This window comes from Leopardus geoffroyi, chromosome C1 (genome assembly GCF_018350155.1).
Source record: "Leopardus geoffroyi isolate Oge1 chromosome C1, O.geoffroyi_Oge1_pat1.0, whole genome shotgun sequence".
Taxonomy (NCBI): domain Eukaryota; kingdom Metazoa; phylum Chordata; class Mammalia; order Carnivora; family Felidae; genus Leopardus; species Leopardus geoffroyi.
Window position 1 is genome coordinate 71,246,126 of NC_059328.1, and position 24,307 is coordinate 71,270,432.

Sequence of the window (24,307 nt, forward strand, 5' to 3'; positions counted from 1 at the left end):
AGCAACACAAGGAGTTAGTTACATACAAGGGTTAAAGCTATTTGATGAGTTTTCAACAGAAACTTTATAAGCCAGAGAGAACTGGCATGATCTAGTCAAAGCACAGAAAGGGAAAAACTTCCAAGAATACTCTAACTGGCAAGGTTATCATTCAAAATTGAAGGGGAGAGAGAGTTTCCCAAACAAAAGTTAAAGAAATTTATCACCACAGTTACGAGAAATGTTCAAGGGACTTCTTTACATGTAAAGAAAAAGGCCATAATTAGAAGAAAATTATGAAAAATTTCACCAGTAAAAGGAAATACAATAAAGGTAGAACAATCACTTATGTAGCTAGTATGAAGGTTAATAGACAAAAGTAGTAAAATCAATTATATCTAAAAATGTAGTGATGGGGCTCACAGTAAAAAGATATAAAATGTGACAACATACATAAAATGAGGGGGAGAAAAATGAACTACGTACAAAATGTGTTTGAACATAACTGACCAACTTATTATAGACTGCCATATACTTAAGATATATGAACCTCTTGGTAACCACAAACCAAAAATCTATGATGGATACACAAAAAAATGAAGAGAAAGAAGTCAAAACATAACGCTAAAAAGTCACCCATCACAAAAAGAGCAAGAAGACAAAAACTACAAAACAATCAGAAAACAACAAAATAGCAGTAAGTACATACCTATCAATAATTACTATAAATGTGAATAGTCTAAATATTCCAATCGAAAGACAGAGTGACAGAATGGTTAAAAAAAAAAAAAAAAAAGACTCATTGATGTGTTCCTACAAGAGACTCATTTCAGACCTAAAACCACATATGGACTGAAAGTAACAGGATGGAAAAATACCCCATGCAAATGGAAGGAAAGAAAAAGGTGGGGCAATACTTATCTCAGACATAATAGACTTTAAAATAAGACTATAACAAGAAACAAAAATGAGCATACATAATGATGAAAGCATCAGTCCAATGAGAGGCTATAACAGTTGTAAATATGCACCCAACACTGAAGCACCTAACTACATAAAGCAAAACTTAACAGACCTAAAGGAAAAAATGGACAGTAATATAATAGTGGCAGGGGACTTTAAACCCAACGTACATCAATGGATTGATATTCAGACATAAAATCAACAGGGAAACAGTGGTTTTCAATGACACATCAGACTAGATGGACTTAACATATATATATATCTGTGTGGGTATGTGTATATAGACGTGTGTATACACAGAGTACACAGTCTTTTCAAATGCAAATAGAACATTCTCCAAGATAGAGGATGTGTTAGGCCACAAAAAAAAGTGTCAATAAATTCAAGAAAACTGAAATATCAAACATATTTTCCAACCACAAAGGAATGAAACTAAAAATCAATTACCAAAAAAAAATGAAAAAAAACAAACACATGGAAGCTAAACAACATGCTACTAAACAACAAATGGGTCAAAGAAATCAACTTTTTTATTATTTTTCTGATTTTGAATAGTTATTTTTAATGTTACTATTGCAATAGTTTCAGGGTGCCACAAACCATGCCCATATAAAATGGCAAACAACCCATAATATTGTGTGTGTTCTGACTGAACCCAGTGGTTTTTGCCATGTCTCTGTCCCTCTGCTTGGGCATCCCTATTCCCTGAGACACAACAACATTTAAATTAGGCCAATTAATAACTCTACAGTGGCCTCTAAGTGTTCAAGTGAAAGGAAGAGTCACATATCTCTCACTTTGAATCAAAAGGTAGAAATGATTAAGCTTAGTGAGGAAGGCATGTCAAAGCTGAGACAGGCCAAAAGCTAAACTTTTTGTGCCAAACAGCCAAGTTGTGAAAGCAAAAAGTTCTTGAAAGAAATTAAAAGTGCTACTCCAGTAAGCACATGAATTATAAGAAAGTAAAAATTGTAAGAAAGTAAAAATTATAAGAAAGTAAAAGCCATATTGCTGATATGGAGAAAGTATTAATGGTCTAGATGGAAGATCAAACCAGCCAAAATTCCCTTAAGCCATAGTCTAATCCAGGGAGAAAGTCCTTAACTCTTCAATTCTTTGAAAGCTGGGAGAGGTGAGGAAGCTGCAAAAGAGAAGTTTGAAGCAGCAGCAGTTGGTTCATGAGTTTTAAGGGAAAAAAAAACCTTTCTCCATAACATAAAAGTGCAAGGTGAAGCAAGAAGTGCTGATGTAGAAGCTGCAGCAAGTTATCCAGAAGATCTAGCTAAAATAATTAATGAAGGTGGCTACACTAGACAATAGATTTTCAAGATTGACAAAACAGCCTTTATTGGAAGAAGGCTGTTATCTAAGATTGGAAGAAGGTGTTATCTAAGGAATTCCATAGCTAGAAAGAAGTCAGTCAATCTCTGACTTCAAAGCTTCATAGGACAGAAAGTCTCTTGTTAAGGACTAAAATAGCTGGTGACATTAAGCTGAAGCCAATTCTCATTCACCATTATGAAAATTCTAGGGCCCTTGAGAATTATGCTAAACGTGGAAGAGGGGGCCATGATGCTGTAGCAGCATGGAACTTTTTTTTTTTTTGCCTCTCTTATTTCTGAAATGCAGCTAGATCAACACCAAACTATCTTGCACACCTGGAAAATTGATTTGAGGATTAACACAACAATCTGCACAACTTGAACCACAGAACTTGGCAGTTACATGGCGTGGAGAGATGAACTGGGGGGAGACAGAAGCCATAGAGGGTAGGGAGCTGTCTTTGCTTGTGGAGAGAGGACAGAGACAGGGGAGAGTACAGGAAAAGCACTCCCCCCCAACCCCCAAAAGCAGATGGAGAGAAGGAGAAAGAGTGGACGGAACAAAAAAAAGGGACTGCAAGCCAAAAAAAAAAAAAAAAAAGGGTGGGGGGAGAAAGTAGAAAGAGGGCTTATATACCATTAAGTCTCTATAAACAGGGGAGAACAGAGTCTGAAACTCTGCAGTTCAATACCTGGCGGAGCTCTGGTGGGAAGGGCAAATCCCCAGGAGCAGAGAGCAAGATCCGAGGGGTCCTCAGGGAACATGGAGAGAGGCGATTCCCCTGCTGGGAGGACAGTTGGTAGAAGCTGTGTGGCCTCCCCACAGGCAAAGGTCCCAGCAGACCCTGGAGAGCAGCCACATTCGCTGGTGTTGGAACAAGGACATTAAGGGTGAAGCCTGGCACCAGGTGTGTGTTGTGATTTACCATAATCCCTGAAATGCTGCTGCTACATGATCATGAAAACTTTTTCTGGGGTGGGCTGGCACCCAGCTGCAGTCTCTGGGCATCTGCAGCAGTTACAGGTGCATGAACATTCCAGGGGGTGGGCTGGCACCCGGCCATTGCTCAGCGAGACCATCCCCCAGAGGGTTTGAGTGGGTCAAAGCCGTAGTCCCTCAGAAGTGAGGGGTTTGGAAACAGCCCCATCTGAGATAAAACTCTGGAGGGAGGTACCCCTGGTGGTTGACGGCTTTGTCATGGACTCTGTAGAAGTGGGGAGTGGACAGAAGCCAGAGACAAAGGAAGGGTGCATGATTGCCAGTCAGTGAGAGCACAGAATTCTGATACTAGAGACTAGGTAGCTGGGTGACACCATTTTCACCCCTCCTGCGTAAGGGCATATATGCCTACATGTGTCACCCCAGTAAACTAAGCAGTGCCATCTAGTGGAGAACAGAGCCATTACACCAAGCCCTGCCCAACTGGGCCAACCGCACTCTAGAGGAACACCACAAATCTCTCCACCTGCTTAGTTTACAGATTATAAAGTGCTTCATAGTTTGACTTCTAGGGGAAAATGGATGTAATTTCAATCGTATTTCATTCTGTTCGCTGGTCCCTCTATTCATTTTTTTTTTCTTTTCTTATTCTTGAATACAGAAAGAAAAAATTATTTTTATTATCCGTTTTTATAAAAAAGATTTTTCTTTTTTTTTTTTACTTTTTTGTAAATTTTTGAAATTCTATTTTACTTTCATCATTTCACTTTATTCTATTTTATTGTATTCTTTTTTTTAATTTTCATTTTCCTTTTTTTCCCCTTTTTTTCTTTTCTTTCCCTTTTTTTTAATCTATTATGTCAAATTTCTTTCAACAACCAGACCTAAATATACCTAATATCTAACGAAAACAAGATCCATCTATATGCTGTTTCGTTTGATTTTTTGTGTGTGCTGTTTTTAAGTTTTTAATTTTTATTTTTTAATTTTTTTATTTTATTAATCCTTTTTTTCCTTCAAAATGATGAAACAAAGGAATTCACCCCAAAAGAAAGAACAGGAAGAAATGACAGCCAGGGACTTAACACAGATACAAGCAAGATGTCTGAACCAGAATTTAGAATCCCTACAAGAAAAATACTAACTGGGGTTGTAAAAAGCATAGAATTCCTTTCTGCAGAGATAAAAGAAGTAAAATCTAGTCAGGATGAAATAAAAAATGCTATAACTGAGCTGCAATCTTGAATGGTTCCCATGGCAGCAAGGATGGATGAAGCAGATCAGCGAATCAGCAATACAGAGGACGAACTTACGGAGAATAATGAAGCAGGAAAAAAAGAGGGAAACTGAGGCAAAAGAGCATGATATAAGAATTAGAGAACTCAGTGATTCATTAAAAAGGAATAGGGGCGCCTGGGTGGCTCAGTCGGTTGAGCGTCCGACTTCGGCTCAGGTCATGATCTTGCACTCCATGAGTTCAAGCCCTGCATCGGGCTCTGTGCTGACAGCTCAGAGCCTGGAGCCTGTTTCAGATTCTGTGTCTCCCTCTCTCTCTGGGCACCCCCCCCCCCCCGTTCATGCTCTCTGTCTCAAAAATAAATAAATGTTTTAAATAAATAAATAAATAAATAAATAAATAGGAATAACATCTGAATCTTAGGGGTCCCAGATTCAGAGAGAATCCTCAGATTCTCTGAGAGAGAGAGAAAGGGGTAGAAGGGTTATGTGAGCAAATCATAGCAGAAAACTTTCCTAACCTGGGGAAAGACACAGGCATCGAAATCCAGGAAGCACAGAGAACTCCCATCAGATTCAACAAAAACCGGCCATCAACAAGGCATATGATAGTCAAATTCACAAAATACTCAGGCAAGGAAAGAATCATGAAAGCAGCAAGGAAAAAAAAGTCCTTAACCTACAAGGGAAGACAGATCAGGTTTGCAGCAGACCTATCCACAGAAACTTGGCAGGCCAGAAAGGAGTGGCAGAATGTATTCAATGTGCTGAATCGGAAAAACATGCAGCCAAGAATTCTTTATCCAGCAAGACTGTCATTCAAAATAGGAGAGATAAAAAGTTTCCCAGGCAAACAAAAATTAAAGGAATTTGTGACAACTAAACCAACCCTGCAAGAAAGTTTAAAGGGTACACTCTGAGGGGAGGAAAAAAAAGGAAAAAAAAATTCCAAAAGCAACAAAGACTAAAAGGACCAAGAACACCACCAGAAACTCCAACTCTATAGGCAACATAATGTCAATAAATTAATATCTTTCAGTACTCTAAACGTCAATGGACTCAATGCTCCAATCAAAAGAAATAGGGTAACAGAATGGATACGAAAACAAGATCCATCTATATGCTGTTTACAAGAGACCCATTTTAGACCTAAAGACACCTTCAGATTGAAAATAAGGGGATAGAGAACCATCTAACATGCTAATGGTCGCCAAAACAAAGCTGGAGTAGCCATACTCATATCAGACAATCTAGATTTTAAAATAAAGACTGTAACAGATGAAGAAGGGCATTATATCATAATTAAGGGGTCTTCCCACCAAGAGCTAACAATTGTAAACATTTATGCTCCAAACGTGGAAGAACCCAAATATATAAATCAATTAATCACAAACATACAGAAACTCATTGATAATAATACCATAATAGTAGGGGACTTCAACACCCCCACTTACAGCAATGGACAGATCATATAAACAGAAAATAATCAAGGAAACAATGGCTTTGAATGACACACTGGACTGGATGGACTTACCAGGTATATTCAAAACATTTCATCCTAAAGCAACGGAATACAATAAACATTCTACTTGAGTGCACATGGAACATTCTCCAGAATAGATCACATACCAGGACACAAATCAGCCCTCAAGAAGTACAAAAAGATCGAGATCATACTGTGCATATTTTCAGACCACAACACTATGAAACTTGAAATCAACCACAAGAAAAAATTTGCAAAGATAACAAATACTTAGAGACTAAAGAACATCCTATTAAAGAATAAATGGGCTAAACAAGAAGTTAAAAAGAGGAAATTAAAAAGTACGTGGAAGCCAATGAAAACACCACAGTCCAAAACCTCTGGGATGCAGCAAAGGCAGCCATAAGAGGGAAGTACATAGCAATCCTAGCCTTCCTTAAAAAGGAAGAAAGGTCTCATATACACAACCTAACTTTACACCTTAAAGAGCTGGAAAAAGAACAGCAAATAAAACCCAGGGGGCACCTGAGTGGCTCAGTCAATTAAGCTCCCAACTTCACTCAGGTCATGATCTCGCATTTCATGGGTTTGAGCCCTGCATCAGTCTCTGGGCTGGCAGCTGGGAGCCTGGAGCCTGCTTCAGATTCTGTGTTTCCCTTTCTCTTCCCCTCACTCTCTCTCTCTCTCTCTCTCTCTCTCTCTCTCTCTCTCTCAAAAATAAACATTTAAAAATTAAAAAAAAAAAAAAACAGCAGAAGACAGGAAATAAAGATTAGAGCAGAAATCAATGCTATCGAAATCAAAAAAACAGAACAGATCAATAAAACCAGGAGCTGGTTCTTTGAAAAAATTAACAAAATTGATAAATCCTTAGTCAGTTTGAACAAAAAGAAAAAGGAAAGCCCCAAAAAAATAAAATCAAGAATGAAAGAGAGATCACAACCAATGCTGCAGAAATAAATAAGAGAATTAATTTGCAGAAATTAATAAGAGAATATTATGAACAATTATACACCAATAAAATAGGCAATCCAGAAGAAATGGTCAAATTCCAAGAAACATATAAACTACCAAAACTAAAACAGGAAGAAATAGAAAATTTGAACAGACCCATAACCAGTAAGGAAATCAAATTAGTAATCAAAAATCTCCCAAAAAACAAGAGTCCAGGGTTGGATAGCTTTCCAGGGAAATTCTACCAACATTTAAAGAAGAGTTAACACCTACACTTTTGAAGCTATTCCAAAAACTAGAAATGGAAGGAAAACTTCCAAACTCATTCAATGAAGCCAGCATTACCTTGATTCCAAAACCAAAGATCCCTCTAAAAAGGAAAACTACAGGTCAATTTCCCTGATGAACATGGATGCAAAAATCCTCAACAAGATACTAACCAAACGGATCCAACAATACATTAAAAGAAGTATTCACCATGACCAAGTGGGATTTAGACCTGGAATGCAGAGCGGGTTCAATATCCTCAAAACAATCAATGTGATACATCACATCAATAAAAGAAAGGACAAGAACCACATGATCCTCTCGATAAATGCAGAGAAAGCATTTGACAAAACATAGCATCCTTTCTTGATAAAAACCCTCAAGACTGTAGGAATAGAAGGATCATACCTCAAGATCATAAAAGCCATATATGAAAGACCCACCACTAATATCATCCTCAATGGACAAAAAAAAACTGAGAGCTTCCCCCTAAATCAAGAACACGACAGGGATGTCCACTCTTACCACTGTTATTCAACATAGTATTGGAAGTCCCAGCCTCAGCAATCAGACAACACAAATGAATAAAAGGCATCCAAATTGGCCAGGAGGAATTCAAACTTTCACTCTTCATGTCTGACATACTGTATGTGGAAAACCCAAAAGACTCCACCAAAAAGCTGTTAGAACTGATCCATGAATTCAGCCAAGTCATAGGATAGAAAATCAATGCACAGAAATTAGTTGATTTCTATACACCAATAATGAAGCAACAGAAAGAGAAATCAAGGAGTCGATCCCATTTACAATTGCACAAAATCTATAAAATATGTAGGAATAAACCTAACTGAAGAGGTGAGTTGCAGCGCTAGTTGCGGTCGGATGAAGCTTTTTCATCACTTGCAAAGGTTCGCCGGGTCATGGTGCCAGCCTGACTGAGAAAAGGATGCTCCCGGGAGATGAATGCGGAACCACCTCCTCCTGCTGTTCAAGTACAGGGGCCTGGTCCGCAAAGGGAAGAAAAGCAAAAGACAAAAATGGCTAAATTCGTGATCCGCCTGGCCACTGACGCAGACTGCAGTCACATCCTGCGGCTGATCAAGGAACTGGCCAAATACAAATATATGGAAGAGCAAGTAATATTAACTGAAAAAGATCTACTAGAGGATGGTTTCGGAGAGCACCCTTTCTACCACTGCCTGGTTGCAGAAGTGCCCAAGGAGCACTGGTCTCCGGAAGGACACTGCTGTTGGTTTCGCCATGTACTACTTTACCTATGACCCGTGGATTGGTAAACTGTTGTATCTTGAGGACTTCTTCGGAATGAGTGATTATAGAGGCTTTGGCATAGGATCAGAAATTCTGAAGAACCTAAGCCAGGTTGCCATGAAATGACGCTGCAGCAGCATGCACTTCTTGGTAGCTAAACGGAATGAACCATCGATCAACTTCTACAAAAAAAGAGGTGCTTCTCATCTGTCCAGCGAAGAGGGATGGAAACTCTTCAAGATCGACAAGGAGTATTTTTGACTAAAGATGGCAGCAGAGGAGTGAGGAGTGCTGGTGCAGAAAATGACAGCTGCCATTCTATTTTAGATTAAATTCTCAAGTGATCTTGCTTTCTATCCTGTTTGTAGTCGAATAATAGAATGAACACCCATTCCAAAACTTTATTATCAGTGGTGTTGCATGTTTGAAATGCGGTCTGTTTGAGATGGCAGTCCTGTATGCAGTTTGGAGTCAGATTTCTCCTTGAACATCTTTTGATAAACAGCAAGGTGGTATGATCTTAATGTATAAGAAAAAAACTTCATTCTTGTGCGTCATTTAAATATGTACAATGTATACGCTGGTACTTGTTTTGATTCTTTTTTAATAAACTACCCTTTGTTTAAAAAAAAAGAGGTGAAAAATCTATACACTGAAAACTACAGAAAGCTTATAAAAGAAATTGAAGGCGGCACAAAAAAAAAAGGAAAAATATTCCAAGCTTATGGATTGGAAGAACAAATTTTGTTAAAATATCAATACTACCCAAAGAAATCTACATATTCATTGCAATTCCTATCAAAATAACACCAGCATTCTTCACAGAGCTAGAACAAACAATCCTAAAATTTGTATGGAACCAGAAAAGACCCTGAATAACCAAACTAATCCTGAAAAAGATAACTAAAGCTGGAGGCATCACAATCCTGGACTTCAAGCTGTATTACAAAGCTGTAATCATCAAGACAATATGGTACTGGCACAAAAACAGACACATAGATCAGTAGAATAGAGAACCCAGAAATGGACCCACAAACACATGGCCAACTAATCTTTGACAAAGCAGGAAAGAATATCCAGTGGAATAAAGATAGTCTCTCCAGCAAGTGGTGCTGGGAAAACTGGACAGCAACATACAGAAAAATGAACCTGGACCATTTTTTGCACCATACACAAAAGAAACTCAAAATGGATGAAAGACCTAAACATAAGACAGGAAGTCATCAAAATCCTAGAGGCGAAAGCAAGCAAAAACCTCTTTGACCTTGGCCACAGAAACTTCTTATTCAACACGTCTCCAGAGGCAAGGAAACAAAAGCAAAAGTGAACTACTGGGACCTCCTTAAAATAAAAAGCTTCTACACAGCGAAAGAAACAATCAGTAAAACTAAAAGGCAACCAACGGAATGGGAGAAGATATTTGCAAATGACATATAAGATAAAGGGTTAGTATCTAAAATTTATAAAGAACTTACCAAACTCAAGACCCAAACAACAAATAATCCAGTGAAGAAATGGGTAAAAGACGTGAATAGACACTCCTCCAAAGAAGACATCCAGATGGCTAACAGACACATGAAAAAATGCTAAACATCACTCATCATCATGGAAATACAAATTAAAACCACAATGAGATATCATCTCACACCAGTCAGATTGGCTAAAATTAACAACTCAGACAACAACAGATGTTGGAGAGGATGCAGAGAAAGAGGATCTCTTTTGCACTGCTGGTGGGAATACAGACTGGTACAGCAACTCTGGAAAACAGTATGGAAGTTCCTCAAAAAATTAGAAATAGAACTACCCTATGACCCAGCAATTGCAGTACTAGGTATTTATCCAAGGGATACAGGTATGCTGTTTCAAAGGGCCACATGCACCCCAATGTTTATAGCAGCTCTATCAACAATAGCCAAAATATAGAAAGAGTCCAAATGTCCATCAACAGATGTATGGATAAAGAAGATGTGGCACATATATATATAATGAAGTATTACTAAACAAAAAGAATGAAATCTTGCCATTTGCAACTATGTAGATGGAACTAGAAGATTATGCTAAATGAAATAAGTCAGTCAGAGAAAGACAAATATCATAAGACTTCACTCATATGAGGACTTTAAGATACAAAACAGATGAACATAAGGAAAGGGAAGTAAAAATAATATAAAAACAAGGAGGGGGACAAAACATAAGAGACTCTGAAATACAGAGAACAAACTGAGGGTTGCTGGAGCGGTTGTGGGTGGAGGGATGGGCTAAATGGGGCAGGGGCATTAGGAAGGACATTTGTTGTGATGAGCCTTAGGTATTTATACATAAGAGATGAATCACTGGCATCTACTCTTGAAATCATTATAACACTATATGCTAACTAACTTGGATGTAAATTAAAAAATAAATACATTTTAAAAATTATGCTATATCCACTCTGTGCTCTATAAATGGAACAACAAAGTCTGGATGAAGGCACACCTGTTTACAATATGGCTTAGTGAATGTTTTAAGCCTACTGTTGAGACCTACTGAAGAAAGTTACTATTCAAAATATGACTGCTCATTGACAATGTACCTGGTCACTGAAGAGCTCTGATGGAGATGGACAATGAGATAAATTTTGTTTTCATGCCTGCTAACACAGCATCCATTCTGCAGTCAATGGATCAAGGAGTCATTCCAAATTTCAAACCTTATTATTTAAGAGACATATTTAGTAGGACTATAGCTGCCATAGACAATGATTCTGCTGAAGGATCTGGGAAAAGCTAATTGAAAACCTTCTGGGAAGGATTCACCATTCTAGATGCCATTAAGAACGTTCGTGATTCATGGGAAAAAAACAAAATATCAACATTAACAGGAGTTTGGAACAGGAGGGTTGATACCCACCCTCACTGAAGACTTTGAGGGGTGTAAGACTTTAGTGGAGGAAGTAACTACAGATGTGGTGGAAACATTAGGAGAACTAGAATTAGAAGTACAGCCTACAGATGTGATTGAATGGCTGCAATCTCATGTAAAACTTTCACAGCGGAGGAGTTGCTTCTTGTGGATGAGAAAGTGGTTTGAGATGGAATCTATTCCTGGTGAAGATGCTGTGAATATTGTTGAAATAACAAAAGGTTTATAATATTACATAAATTTAGTCAATAAAGCAGGAGCAGAGTTTGAGAGGATTGACTCCAATTTTGGAAGTAGTTCTATTGTGGATAAAATGCTAGTAAACCACATTGCATGCTATGGAGGAATTGTTCATCAAAGGAGGAGCTGATCAGAGCAGCAAACTTCACTGCTGTCTTATTTTAAGAAATTGCCACAGCCACCCCAAACTTCAGCAACCAACACCCTGATCAGTCACAGCCATCAACATCGAGGCCAGACTCTCCCCCAGCAAAAATATTACAACTTGGTGAAAAGCTCAGATGGTGGTTTGCATTTATAGAAATAAAGTATTTTTTAATTAAGGTATTTACATTATTTTTCAAACATACTATTGCACACTTAATAATTGACTGCAGTACAGTGTAAACATAACTTATATGCACTAGAAGGACAAAAAAATTCATTTAACTTGCTTTGTTGCAGAGAGAGAGTGTATGTGTGTTTAAATACTCTTGGTTATCTTGTTATGAGGCCAGGTTTGAGATCACTGATCCAGGGCCACATTATCTTTTGTTACGTATATATTGCCTGTAAATATGCCTTTTGCTCTTTTAGCAAAAAGCTAAAAGACCTTCTGCTCTAATCATGCTCACTATGGCAGTGGGGAAGCCTTTTGCCATAGCTCTGTCAAGTTCTATAGAGTTAGTCCTTTGAGACTTATTGGACCTCAGTTTGCAAGTAATTCAGAGCCTATGAAGCAAGTGACTTCCCCAAACTACCTCTACTCTTAGACAAGAGGGATTTCTGTCCTGCACTGATGAAAGCAGGGCCTGGATGGCTAAGCACTTTCTGATTCTTGCCAATCCAGTTGCCTATTTAATATCTCTAACCTTGCTGCAAGGCAAGTAGGTCAGGCAGTCTCAATGTTGTATTGTGCTATGAATAGAAAACAGATTTAGCACTTTAAAATTCTGTAAAACTTCTCTAATTAAGAACCTCAAAAGTTCCAGAAAATATTTTTAGGATATATGTGCTGAAATTCTTTCCTACTCAATAAAGCTGAGACTCTATTAGTCATACCTTCATGAATACATTTTAATAGAGAAAATGAGTTTCCAAAAAGGAACAAATGAATTTTTACCTGTGATCCCTTAATTTCACGATGGAAAGAGTCTGTGGCTTCTTTGACTAAAGCAGTTAATGCATAATATTCAGGTGAAAAACAATTAGCTTCTTGCTCTATGTCTATATTCATTCCGTCCATATATTGTGCTTTGGCCAACTTAACTTTTTGAGCTATCCAGGATGCTCTGAAAGTAGGATCAATTATATCTTTTAAGGGTATATCTCCTATGGAAGAAATATACATCTTTTGTGCATATGTGCTTTTCATAGTTTAATGAAATTTATTTCACAACACCTTAAAACATCTCATTATCTTGGAATACTAAGCCCCCAATTTAAGTTTTCCAAATAGAGAAATAATATACCAAAATAGAAAGTCATTACTCAATCTCCAAAATAACCATTATGAATAACTAGTAAAATCATTCTCAAATTAGAAGTAGAAATTGTAGACTGACTAGCTAAAAGTCATCAGGCTAATTAGGATTCACATTTTGCTCAAAATCAGAGTGATTTATTTAATTCTTTAAAAATAACTATCTGTGAAATGAATTAAACAGTATCTGAGATTAATTTTAGGATGATAAAGCACATACCAGATAAACACGAAAAGGGAATTTTTTGGAAAGTCAGGATGACAAGAAATGCAAGTAAACTTACCGATTGGCTGGACACATCTAGTGAAAAACTGTTACCCACCTTTTAGCACTACTCTGGCTCCGTGTGAATGAGCATAGCACATAAGTTCTGGATCATATTTTCCAAAAATTACCACAGTTGTAATCTGTGACCAGTCATAAAATTTCCAAGTTTTATATCCAACATCAAACACAAAGACCTGCCAAAACAACAAAGATAAGCATCATTGCTTAAATCAAAGAGAATACAATGCTGACCACCCAAAATAACATTAAACACTGATCATATACCAGGCACTGAGAGTACAACAGTGAACAAGACATAGGTGTCCCAGTATCATTGGTGGCAGAGGAAATTAACCAGGCCTCGAAAGTTGGGCTAGAGAGAAATGTGGAAAGAGCCAAGGCCTAGAGGCAGAGAAAGCATGGTGATTCTGCAACTCAGTATTGAGTATAGCTGACACCTAGGATTTGGAAGGAGACAGCAGTAAAGAACCAAAGAGATCTAGGCAGGGTTAAGTCATGAAAGGCCTTATAAGCCCTCTTGAGAAATCAGCATATTATCCTGAGAGAAAGGATTTTAAAAGAATGTATACATGTTAAGTATGCATTTACATATGCATTTTAGAAAAATTCCTTCAGCTGAAATGGGAAGAGAGGCTAAAACTGGAAGCAGCACTGCTGACAGGAAAGCTGTTGGAAGAATCCAGGCAAAAGATGAAGGTGACCTCAGTTAAAATTGTGGAGCAGCAGAGATAAGCCAGATAAATGAACAGATCTGGAAGATCCTAAGGGCAAAATTAACAGAATTCTGTGATGATTGAATGAGTAAAGTAAAAGAAAGGGAGGTTGATTCATATTGAAGTTTCTGGCTGCAGCAGCTGGAGCCACTGCCTCTATGCAAACGCACCAGATAATTGCATTTACTACGAATGGTTTTTGGTGAAACAAACTTCTTAAGAAGTCCTCAAGTTAAGTTCTAAGGTGGTGGATGTTATGCTTCACCAGTATTTCCCCTTCACAGATAATTCTAGAAGCACAGAAGTCTCACTGATAATTTTATTACAAATAAAGTTTTAATTCACTGATTTAGCAAATATTTATTGAATTCCAATAAGGTATGGGGAATGCACCTCGCTAGACATTAGTGACAGAAGTTAAAGAAACCAGGTCCTTTAGCTGTTCAATTGCAATAGTGTCAAGGGCTGCATGGAAATGCAAGAGGCCATGACACCATATGAAGGGGGCCTGCTACCCTGGTAGGACAGGGTAGAGCTACACACTTTGGGGGAAAACTGAAATCTGGGTAATGATCTGGACATGATGGAAGGTTACCTATGAACAAAAAAAGAGCGTTCTCAGGAGAGAACCAAAAGATCAATGTGGCAAGATCAAGTAGGGCTTTGTAGATACTCAGAATTTTGTATTTAACCCTGAGATGTAATGGGAAGCCATTAGAGTGTTTAAGCAGGGGAGGGACATAAAATTTGCATTAATAAATGAGAAAGAGGGAGAGATCAATAATCACTGGGCCACTATGAGAAGAATGGAAGGGGGAGGGGAGGTATAATAGTTAAAACAGACATTTCTTAATTTTCTCAATTTAAAAAAATTATTTCATTTTTATTCATTTCTGTTTTCAGAATTATTTCATTTCTGTTATTTCATTCTGTTATTTCATTTCATTTCATTATTTCATTTCTGTTTTCAGAATTAACTATGTATAATCCATTTTTCTCCTAGGTAACTTCCCACTAAAATAAAAATTACAGAATGTGAAATTGGAATGGCCATTATTTTTTGGAGTTTTTAGATGCATATTTACATCACAAACCTTATCCCCTATTTTAATTCCAATAATTAAGATTGAATTTGTTTTTAAAAATACTGAAAGCTTGTGACATAATACAAATCCTAAAAATATAGCTGGATGAATCAACTGAAAGTATAAGGGAAAAAAGAGCAATGTAGTCTGTGTTTGAAGAATATAGGTCAGTAAAGAAAAAAACCATGAACTTACAAATGAACAAAATTTTTCTTCTTTGCATAAATGATTTTCCAAATGCCCACATACACTGCCCAATCCATGAAGAGGTATTGGGTGCTACAGGAAGTCTTTCAGATGTTAGGTTTCCACACTGAGTAGGTTCTTTATAAACACTTTATCACCTTTACTTACCTTAAGCAATGTACATATGCCTTTTTACTGGCATTTAAATGCCTTGCCTCAAAATCTGTTAGATTAAGAACTGGAAATTGTCCCTATCTTTACAATAGAATTGCTCTTTACACTGTTAGCCATAAAAATAAAAACTACCAGTTATTTTACCAGCAAAAAACTGCGTTTAGCTGGGACAAGCAAGCTATGGCAACAGCACTGGTAAATCTGCAGAACAAAGGAGAAGAATGCTCTTTTATAGAGGAAAGGAGGAAAGTGAGAAGGCTATTATAAACACAAAGTCAATCAGAATACACTGGAAGCTTGAAGTATGGTGGCGTTTGGTTGGCTGAGTTATGACAGTCTAATTGCTTGGGCATTAATGGGGCAGGAGGAAATCCTTTCTTCTTGCTAAGATACTAAAGTAGTATCCATGTGCAGGGTACCTCTGCTCTTCCCCATTGGGTCTTCAATCGATGACAGGTAGGACATCGGAGCTCCCTCTGCCAGTCTCCCAACTCCAGTCTAAATGAGGTTTCTTTTTATTAATTTTCACACTTCCCACTTTTGATCAAGATCCTTTTTTGACAGCATCACTGATCAAGAGGCAAGTTTTCCACATTTAGTGATTTTGCTCCTAATACCTGGAAGGATCTTCCTTGATTGTCACATCCTGTATTAGAGGGAAAGTACTGCTATAGTTGGAAAGCACTTCAGGCCACATTTGAGGAACAAGAAAGATTAGGAGAGAGAAACTCAGGTATTCCCACCTAAAGTCTGTATCCATTCAAGGTCCTTACTACTGGAAATAATCTCGAAGAGTTGAGCCAGCATCACATTACTAGATACAACATTTTTTTTTAAAGTCCAACAGGCCACGAAGTATGAAATTTAATTATACAAAGAGGAAGTAACATAACAACTCCAAATTGTATAATGATTCTAAACCAGGACACTAGGTCTAGAAGTAGCCACAGAAATATTTACTGACACTTATTCCAATTTAGGGGAGAAAGGTTCTTCCTATGTAGGCAGAGGTGGAGTCATGTATGCCTCCTGGAAGGCTCCACTTAAAGAAACCATGAAAACAGGAGCACCTAGGTGGCTGAGTTAAGCATCTGACTTTGGCTCAGGTCATGATCTCACAGTTTGGGGTTCAAGTTTCACATTGTGCTCTGCACTGACAGTGGAGAGCCCACTTTGGGTCCTCTGTTTCCCTCTCTCTCTGCCCCTTCCCCCTCAAAAATAAACATTTTTTTAAAAACTAAAAAAAAAGAAACCATGAAAACAGAATCATAAATACTGCAAGCCCACAGTAAAGGAATTAACTGAGGCATCTTGAGAAGTTACAGTGTAGGTGTAAACTTGAAGCAAGGGCTGACGAATTTTTTGTAAAACAGCACAACTTGAAAGATGTTTTAAAACAGTATTCTTATCTCAAAAGACTGTTTGGAACCAAATGTGTTACTGAAAATACAGGTTGGGGGCGCCTGGGTGGCTTAGTCTGTTAAGCATCCAACTTGATTTTGTTTCAGGTCATGATCTTATGGTTCATGAGCTTGAGCCCAGCATCAGGCTCTGTTTGAGATTCTCTTTCCCCCCTCTCTCTGCCCCTCCCTTGCTTATGCTCTCTCCCTCAAGATAAATAAATAAGCTAAGAAAGAAAGAAAGAAAGAAAGAAAGAAAGAAAGAAAGAAAGAAAGAAAGAAAAGAAAAGAAGGAAAGAAGGAAGGAAGGAAAGAAGGAAGGAAGGAAAGAAGGAAGGAAGGAAGGAAGGAAGGAAGGAAGGAAGGAAGGAAGAAAGAATGAATCTATAAGGCTGCAAACTCAGAAACCATGAATCTGGATAAGAATCCAATGTCAGTTAATAGTTCAGATGAAATTGTGAATTCTGAACTTCCTACCTTTCAAAAATAAAGTGAAAAAGTAGCTTGTCCCAGGAGCATGATAAGGCTCTTTCCAAAAAGCTATAATCAAAAGAAGAGGGTTCCCCCTGCCACAAGGGCTTGGGAAATACAGATGAGGTATTGTCTTCCCACAAAAAAGACAGAAGACACAACGGTGAGAAAAAGGTATATAGGCCTGGTCCAGACATCTTGGGAAAGCTGTCTTGTCAGATGCCATCCGCTTTAATTCCAGGAAATCTTAACTTTCACGTCATTAGATGTATGCGGGTCCGGTCATGGTTTGGTGCTTTCTTTAGATATGTCATGTGAATCTATTCCCTGGAGTTTTGTGGCATAAGGCTTGGTTTGCAGTTCCTGATAAGGAAGGGCCTTTCCAATGAGGTAGAAGACTCTCTATGGAGGTGGGGTTTTTTTGTTTTTTGTTTTTTTCCCAAGAAAATCTCCAAGTTGCAAGATGTGATGATGTTTCAGGTCACCTTCTCCTGAGGGTGCATGGTAAAAAGATTGCTCTACCTAAGTATGGTTATTTTTGAACCCAGAAGATGACCTAAAGACTGGAAGAACAGACTCCACAACCAAATGTAAAGAAGAGGCCACATCAAGGAGGTTAGGAAGCACTGATGTGGTCAGGAGCCAAACTGACCCACAGGACTGTCCATGAGAGGGAGGGATGCCGCAGGTCTGGGTATCAGGGTGGGGAGTAGACCCCACAACAGGCACAAAGGACCCACACCAGGAAGACAAATGCCCACAAACATTTGGCTTTGAAAACGGGAGGGTTGAATTTCCGGAGTTCTTACAATCAAAGAGGCTTAACACTTTGAACTTAAAAAATCAGCTGGATTGGCTCTGAGAGAGCCAGAAGGCAATAGGAAACTGTCCCTTAAAGAGACAGCACAACAAACAACCCCACTGAGATCCAGCATAGAGCAGCAACTTGAAAAATTCCAGGGGTATACAGGAAGGAGATTTATTTAATAATCTCAAGAGTGTGTGCTGGAAGGGCAGAGATCTTTGGGAGACTTCAACAACAAAAGAGCTGGCCTGCACCATTTCCCTCCCCCTGCCTAGATACACAGACACTGGCAGAAAACAATGCAGCAGGAACACTCTCCACCTAGCTTGCTAAAAGCATGCCCCACCCCCACGTGTCTCTGTAGATCTGTCCCCTCCAAATTGGCTGGCCTCAGAAGTTTTCCTGGATGGCTGCAGATCCTCTCCCACTCTGGACCAGCACAGGCCTTGCTGGCACAACACACCGCTGCCCCCACGTTCTCCTGTAGACCAGACCCCCCAGTACATACAGCCTTACTCAGAGCCCATCCAAAGTAGTGCCACAAACCTGGCAGGGTGCAAGCACCCCCCACAGAGGCCAGCACCACTCCAAAGTGACTCCTGCCCTGGGGAGAGAGGAACATAACTTCACAGACCAGCACAACCACGGCCCAGCAGTGGGCTAGGGACAGACATCTGGTTGCCCCACCCACCAAAGAAAACTTCTCAAGGGACAACACAGGGCAAGTACCCTGTAGTTCCATGCTACTGCATCCCTGACAAACACCTGGTCAAACTCAACTCAAGCCAAAGGCAGCCCTAGTCTGGCGCACTAACAACACAGGGACTAAGTCCTTCCCACAACAGGCAAAAAAGAGCCGTTGCAGATGACTGGACTGAAGGCAAACATGGCTCAGCCACAATAGTAGGGTGCATGCAACACACATAGGAGAGAAGTGCCAGGTTCTGGTGAACAAAGGATGTTGCACTGCAGGGCACTACAGAACCTCTTACTCATAAGCCCACTACTTCCAAGAGCAAAAGACATAGCTGAATTTCCTAACACACAGAAACAGACACAAAGAGTTAGTCAAAATGAAGACAGAGAAGAATGTGTCCCAAATTAAAGAACAGGACAAAACCACAAGGGAGCTAACTGAAACAGAGATAAGTAACATGCCTGATAGAGAATTTAAAGTAACAGTCATAAAGATATTCATTGGACTTGGGAAACAAGTGGAGGGACCTTCATGAGACCCTCAACAAAGGGACAGAAAACATAAAAAGGAACCAATCAGACATGAAGAACTCAATAACAGAAATTAAAAAGGACACTGGAGGGAATTAACAGTAAATCAGAGGAAACAGAAGACTGGATCAGCAACCTGGAGGACAGAGTAATGGAAAGCATTCAAGCTGACCAGGAGGTGAAAGAAAGAAAGAAAGAAAAAAAGAAAGGAAGGAAGGAAGGAAGGAAGGAAGGAAGGAAGGTAGGTTAAGGAAAATCAACAATATCATCAAGCATAATAACATTCACATTATAGGGATCCCAGGAGGAACAGAAAATGTATTTGAAGAAATACTAGCTGAAAACTTCCTGAATCTGGGGAAAGAAACAGATATCCAAATGCAGGAGGCACAGAGGGTCCCCCAAAAAAACCAACCCAGGGAGGTCCACATCAAGACACCTAGTAATTAAAATGGCAAGAAGTAATGATCAGAGAATTTTAAAACAGCAAGAGAAAACAGTTACATACACGAGAAATCCCATAAGGTTATCAGCTAATTTTTCAGCAGAAACTTTGCAGGCTGGCCAGAAGGGAGTGGCATGATACTTTCAAAGTGATGAAAGAGACAAATCTGCAACCAAGAATATCCTATCAAACAGGCCTATTATTTAGAATAGAAGGAGAGTTTCCCAAACAAAGGTTAAAGTTAAAGGAATTCATCACCACTAACCCAGCACCACAGGAAATGTTAAAGGGAACTCTGAGTGGAAAGGAAAGACCATAGGGAAGAGCAAGGAAAGCAGGAAGCCATGCACCCCAATGTTTATAGCAGAACTATCAACAATAGCCAAATTATGGAAAGAGCCCAAATGCCCATTGACTGACGAATGGATAAAGAAAATGTAGTATATAAATACAACGGAATATCACTCAGTGATCAAAAGAATGAAATCTTGCTTGCCATTTGCAACAACATGGATGGAACTAGAGTGTATTATGCTAAGCAAAATAAGTCAGTCATAAAAAGATAAATGTCATATGTTTTCACTCATGTGGAATTTAAGAAACAAAACAGATGAACATAGGCAAAGGGAAGGAAAAATAAGATAAAAATAGAAAGGGAGGCAAACCATAAGAGACTCTTAAATACAGAGAACAAACAGGGTTGCTGGAGGGGGATGGCCTAAATGGGTAATGGGCATTAAGGAGGACACTTGTTGGGATAAGCACTGGGTGTCATACTTAAGTGATGACTCACTAAATTCTACTCCTGAAACTATTATTATACTATTATTAACTAACTTAGATTTAAATAAAATTTAAAAATTAAAAAAAAAAATAAAAGGCAGGAAGCACAAAAGCAGTGAAATTAAGTGCATCTATAAAAATCAGTCAAGGGATTCACAAACTAACAGGATGTAAAGTATGACACCATATACCTGAAACATGGAGGTGAGAGGAGTAAAAACTTAGTGCTTTCAGAATGGATTCAAACTTCAGTGACTATCCACTTAAAATAGACTGCTATATGCCTAAGAATGTTATAAATAAACCTAATGGTAACCAGATCAACCAAATAAAAAACCAGAAATATACAAAAAATAAAGAGAAAGGAATCCAAGTATATCATTAAAGAAAGCCAGAAAACTGGGGAAGACAGTAAAAGAAAAAAGGAACAGAGAAAAACTACATAGGAACAGGGTAAAACAAGTAACAAAATGGCATTAAGGACATACCTATCAATAACTACATTGAATGTAAATGGACTTAAGGCTCCAATCAAAAGATATAGGGTGACAGAGACACATTTTAGACCTAAAGACATGCAGATTGAAAGTGAAGAGATTGAAAAGCATTTATCATGAAAATGGAAGAGAAAAGAAAGCTGACGTAACAATATTTATATCAGACAAAAGACTTTAAAAAAAAGACTGTAACAAGAGACAAAGAAGACACTATATAATAATAAAAGGGACAATCCAACAAGAAGATATAATATAAACATTTATGCACCCAACAAGAGAGCACCCAAATACATAAAGCAGCAAATAACATAAAGGAAGTAATCAATAGTAATGCAATAATAGGCAGGGACTTTAATACCCTACTTACATCAATGGATAGATTATCTAAACAGAATCAACAAGGAAACAGTGGCTTTGAGTGACACATTGGGCCAGATAGATCTAATAGATATACTCAGAATTCCATTCTCAAACAGCAGAATACACATCCTTTTCAAGTGCACATGGAACATCGTCTAGGATAGATCACAGGTAAGACCACAAAACAAATCTCAATAAATTAAAAAAGATAGAAGTCATACCATGCATCTTTTCTGAATAGAATGCTATGAAACTAGAAATCAGCCACAAGAAAACATCTGGAAAGACCACAAATACATGGAAATTAAACAACATACTACTAAACAATTAAAGGGCCAACCAAGAAATTATAGAGAAAATTTAAAAATTCATAGACACAAATGAAAATGAAAATACAACCATCCAAAATCTTTGGGATGTAGCAAAAGCTATTCTCAGAAAGAGGGGCCTGGGTGGCTCAGTCAGTTAAGCATCTAACTTTGACTCAGGTCATGATCTCATGGTTCATGAGTTCCAGCCCTGCATCCGGCTCTGTGCTGACAGCTCAGAGCCTGAAGCCTGCTTCAGATTCTGTGTCTCCCTCTCTCTCTGCCCCTCCCCTGCTCACACACTCACTCTCTCTCTCTCTCTCTCTCATTCTCTCTAAAAGAAATAAACATTTTTTAAAAATGGGGGGAGGGTGTCTGGGTGGCTCAGTTGGTTAAGCATCCTACTTCGGCTCAGGTCATGATCTCACAGTTCCTGGTTCAAGCTCCATATCAGGCTCTGTACTAACAGCTCAGAATCTAGAGCCTGCTGCAGATCCCGTGTTTCCCTTTCTCTCTGCTCTTCCGCTGCTTGCACACTCTCTCTCAAAAATAAACATTAAAAAAAAAATTTTAATTTTTTTTAAAAAGAAGAAAAATCTCAAACAACCTAACTTTACACCTAAAGGAGCTAGGAAAAGAAGAACAAACAAAACCCAAAACCAGTAGAAGGAAGAAAATAATAAAGATTAGAAATAAGTGAAATGGAAACTAAAAAACAATAGAACAGATCAATGAAATTAAGAGCCAGTTCTTTGAAAAGATCAACAAAATTAACAAACTTTAACAAGAACTATCAAAGGAAGGAAGGAAGGAAGGAAGGAAGGAAGGAAGGAAGGAAGGAAGGAAGGAAAAGAAAGAAAGAAAGAAAGAAAGAAAGAAAGAAAGAAAGAGAAAGAAAAAGAGAGGACACCAAGTCAGAAATGAAAGAGGAGAAATAACAACCAATATCACAGAAATACAAAGGATTATGAGAATATTATGAAAACTTATATGCCAACAAATTGGAAAACCTAGAAGAAATGATTAAATTCCTAGAAATCTATAACTTCCTGAAATGGAATCAAGAAGATAATAGGAAATTTGAACAGTCTAATCACTAACAATGAACATGAATCAGTAATCAAAAAATGCCCAACAAACAAAAATCCAGGACCAGATGGCTTCACAGGTAAATTCTACCAAACATTTAAAAAACAGTTAATAGGGGCGCTTGGGTGGCTTGGTCGGTTAAGCGTCCGACTTTGGCTCAGGTCATGATCTCACGGTCCGTGAGTTCGAGCCCCACGTCGGGCTCTGTGCTGACAGCTCAGAGCCTGGAGCCTGTTTCGGATTCTGTGTCTTCCTCTCTCTCTGCCCCTCCCCTGTTCATGCTCTGTCTCTCTCTGTTTCAAAAATAAATAAACGTTAAAAAAAAAAATTTTTTTAAACAGTTAATATCTAGTCTTCTCTAACTACTCCAAATAATAGAAGAGGAAGGAAAGCTTTCAAATTCATTCAATAAGGCCAACATTACCTGGATACCAAAACCAGACAGACACTACCAAAAGAGAGGGAGAGAGAGAGAGAGAGAGAATGAACTACAGGCCAAAATGTCTGATGAACAGACACAAAAAATCCTCAACAAAATATTAGCAAACTGAATCCAACAATACATTAAAAAAATTCATTCCTCACGATCAAGTGGGATTTATTCCTGGAATGGAAGTATGGTTCAATATTCACAAATCAATCACTGTGATACATCACATCAGCAAGAGAAAGGATAAAAACATATGATCATTTCAGTAGATGCAGAAAATGCATTTGACAAAGTACAACATCCATTCAACTGTCAACAAAGTAGATTTAGAAGGAAAGTACCTCAACATAATAAAGGCTATATAAGAAAAATTCACAACTAACATCATATTCAATGGTGAAAAACTGAGAGCTTTCCCCCTAAGATCAGGAACAAGACCAGGGTGTCTATTCTCACCACTTTTAGTCAACATAGTACTGGAAGTCCTAGCCACAGCCATCAGACAAGGAAGAGAAATATAAGGCACCCAAATTGGTAATAAAGAAGTAAAACTGTCACTACTTGTAGATAACATATTACTAAATATAAGAAAACCCTAAAAACTTCACCAAAAAACCTGCTATAACTGATAAATGAATTCAGTAAGATCATAGGCTATAAAATCAACATAGAGAAACTACATTTCTCTAACACTGTAACATTAGTGTTACATGTAAATGTAACATTAGTGTTACATTTCTAACACTAATAATAAAGTAGCAAAAAGAGAAATTAAGAAAACAATCCCATTTACAGGTGCACCAAAAATAATAAAATACTTAGGAACAAACATCCAAGGAGGTGAAAGACCTGTACTCTGAAAACTATAAAACACTGATGAGAGAAACTGAAGACAACAAAAATTGAAAGATATTCCATGATCATGGATTGGAAGGGCCAATATTGTTAAAATGTCCATACTACCCAAAGCAATGTACAGATTTAATGCAATCCCTATCAAAATACCAACAGTATTTTTTCATAAAA

General features: G+C 38.1%; 1 protein-coding gene and 1 pseudogene across 1 annotated transcript in view; one reads left to right on the forward strand and one right to left on the reverse strand.

Annotated features, from left to right (window-relative positions):
* CTBS (chitobiase) overlaps window positions 1-24,307 on the reverse strand; it is a 42,960-nt gene that overhangs the window by 9,534 nt on the left and 9,119 nt on the right. The window contains exons 2-3 of the mRNA XM_045478075.1: window positions 13,343-13,481; window positions 12,660-12,868 (exon numbers count right to left, since the gene is read on the reverse strand). Coding sequence (XP_045334031.1) covers window positions 12,660-12,868; window positions 13,343-13,481 — 348 coding nt within the window. The remainder of the gene's footprint in view (window positions 1-12,659; window positions 12,869-13,342; window positions 13,482-24,307) is intronic.
* LOC123598139 lies at window positions 7,927-9,001 on the forward strand (annotated as a pseudogene).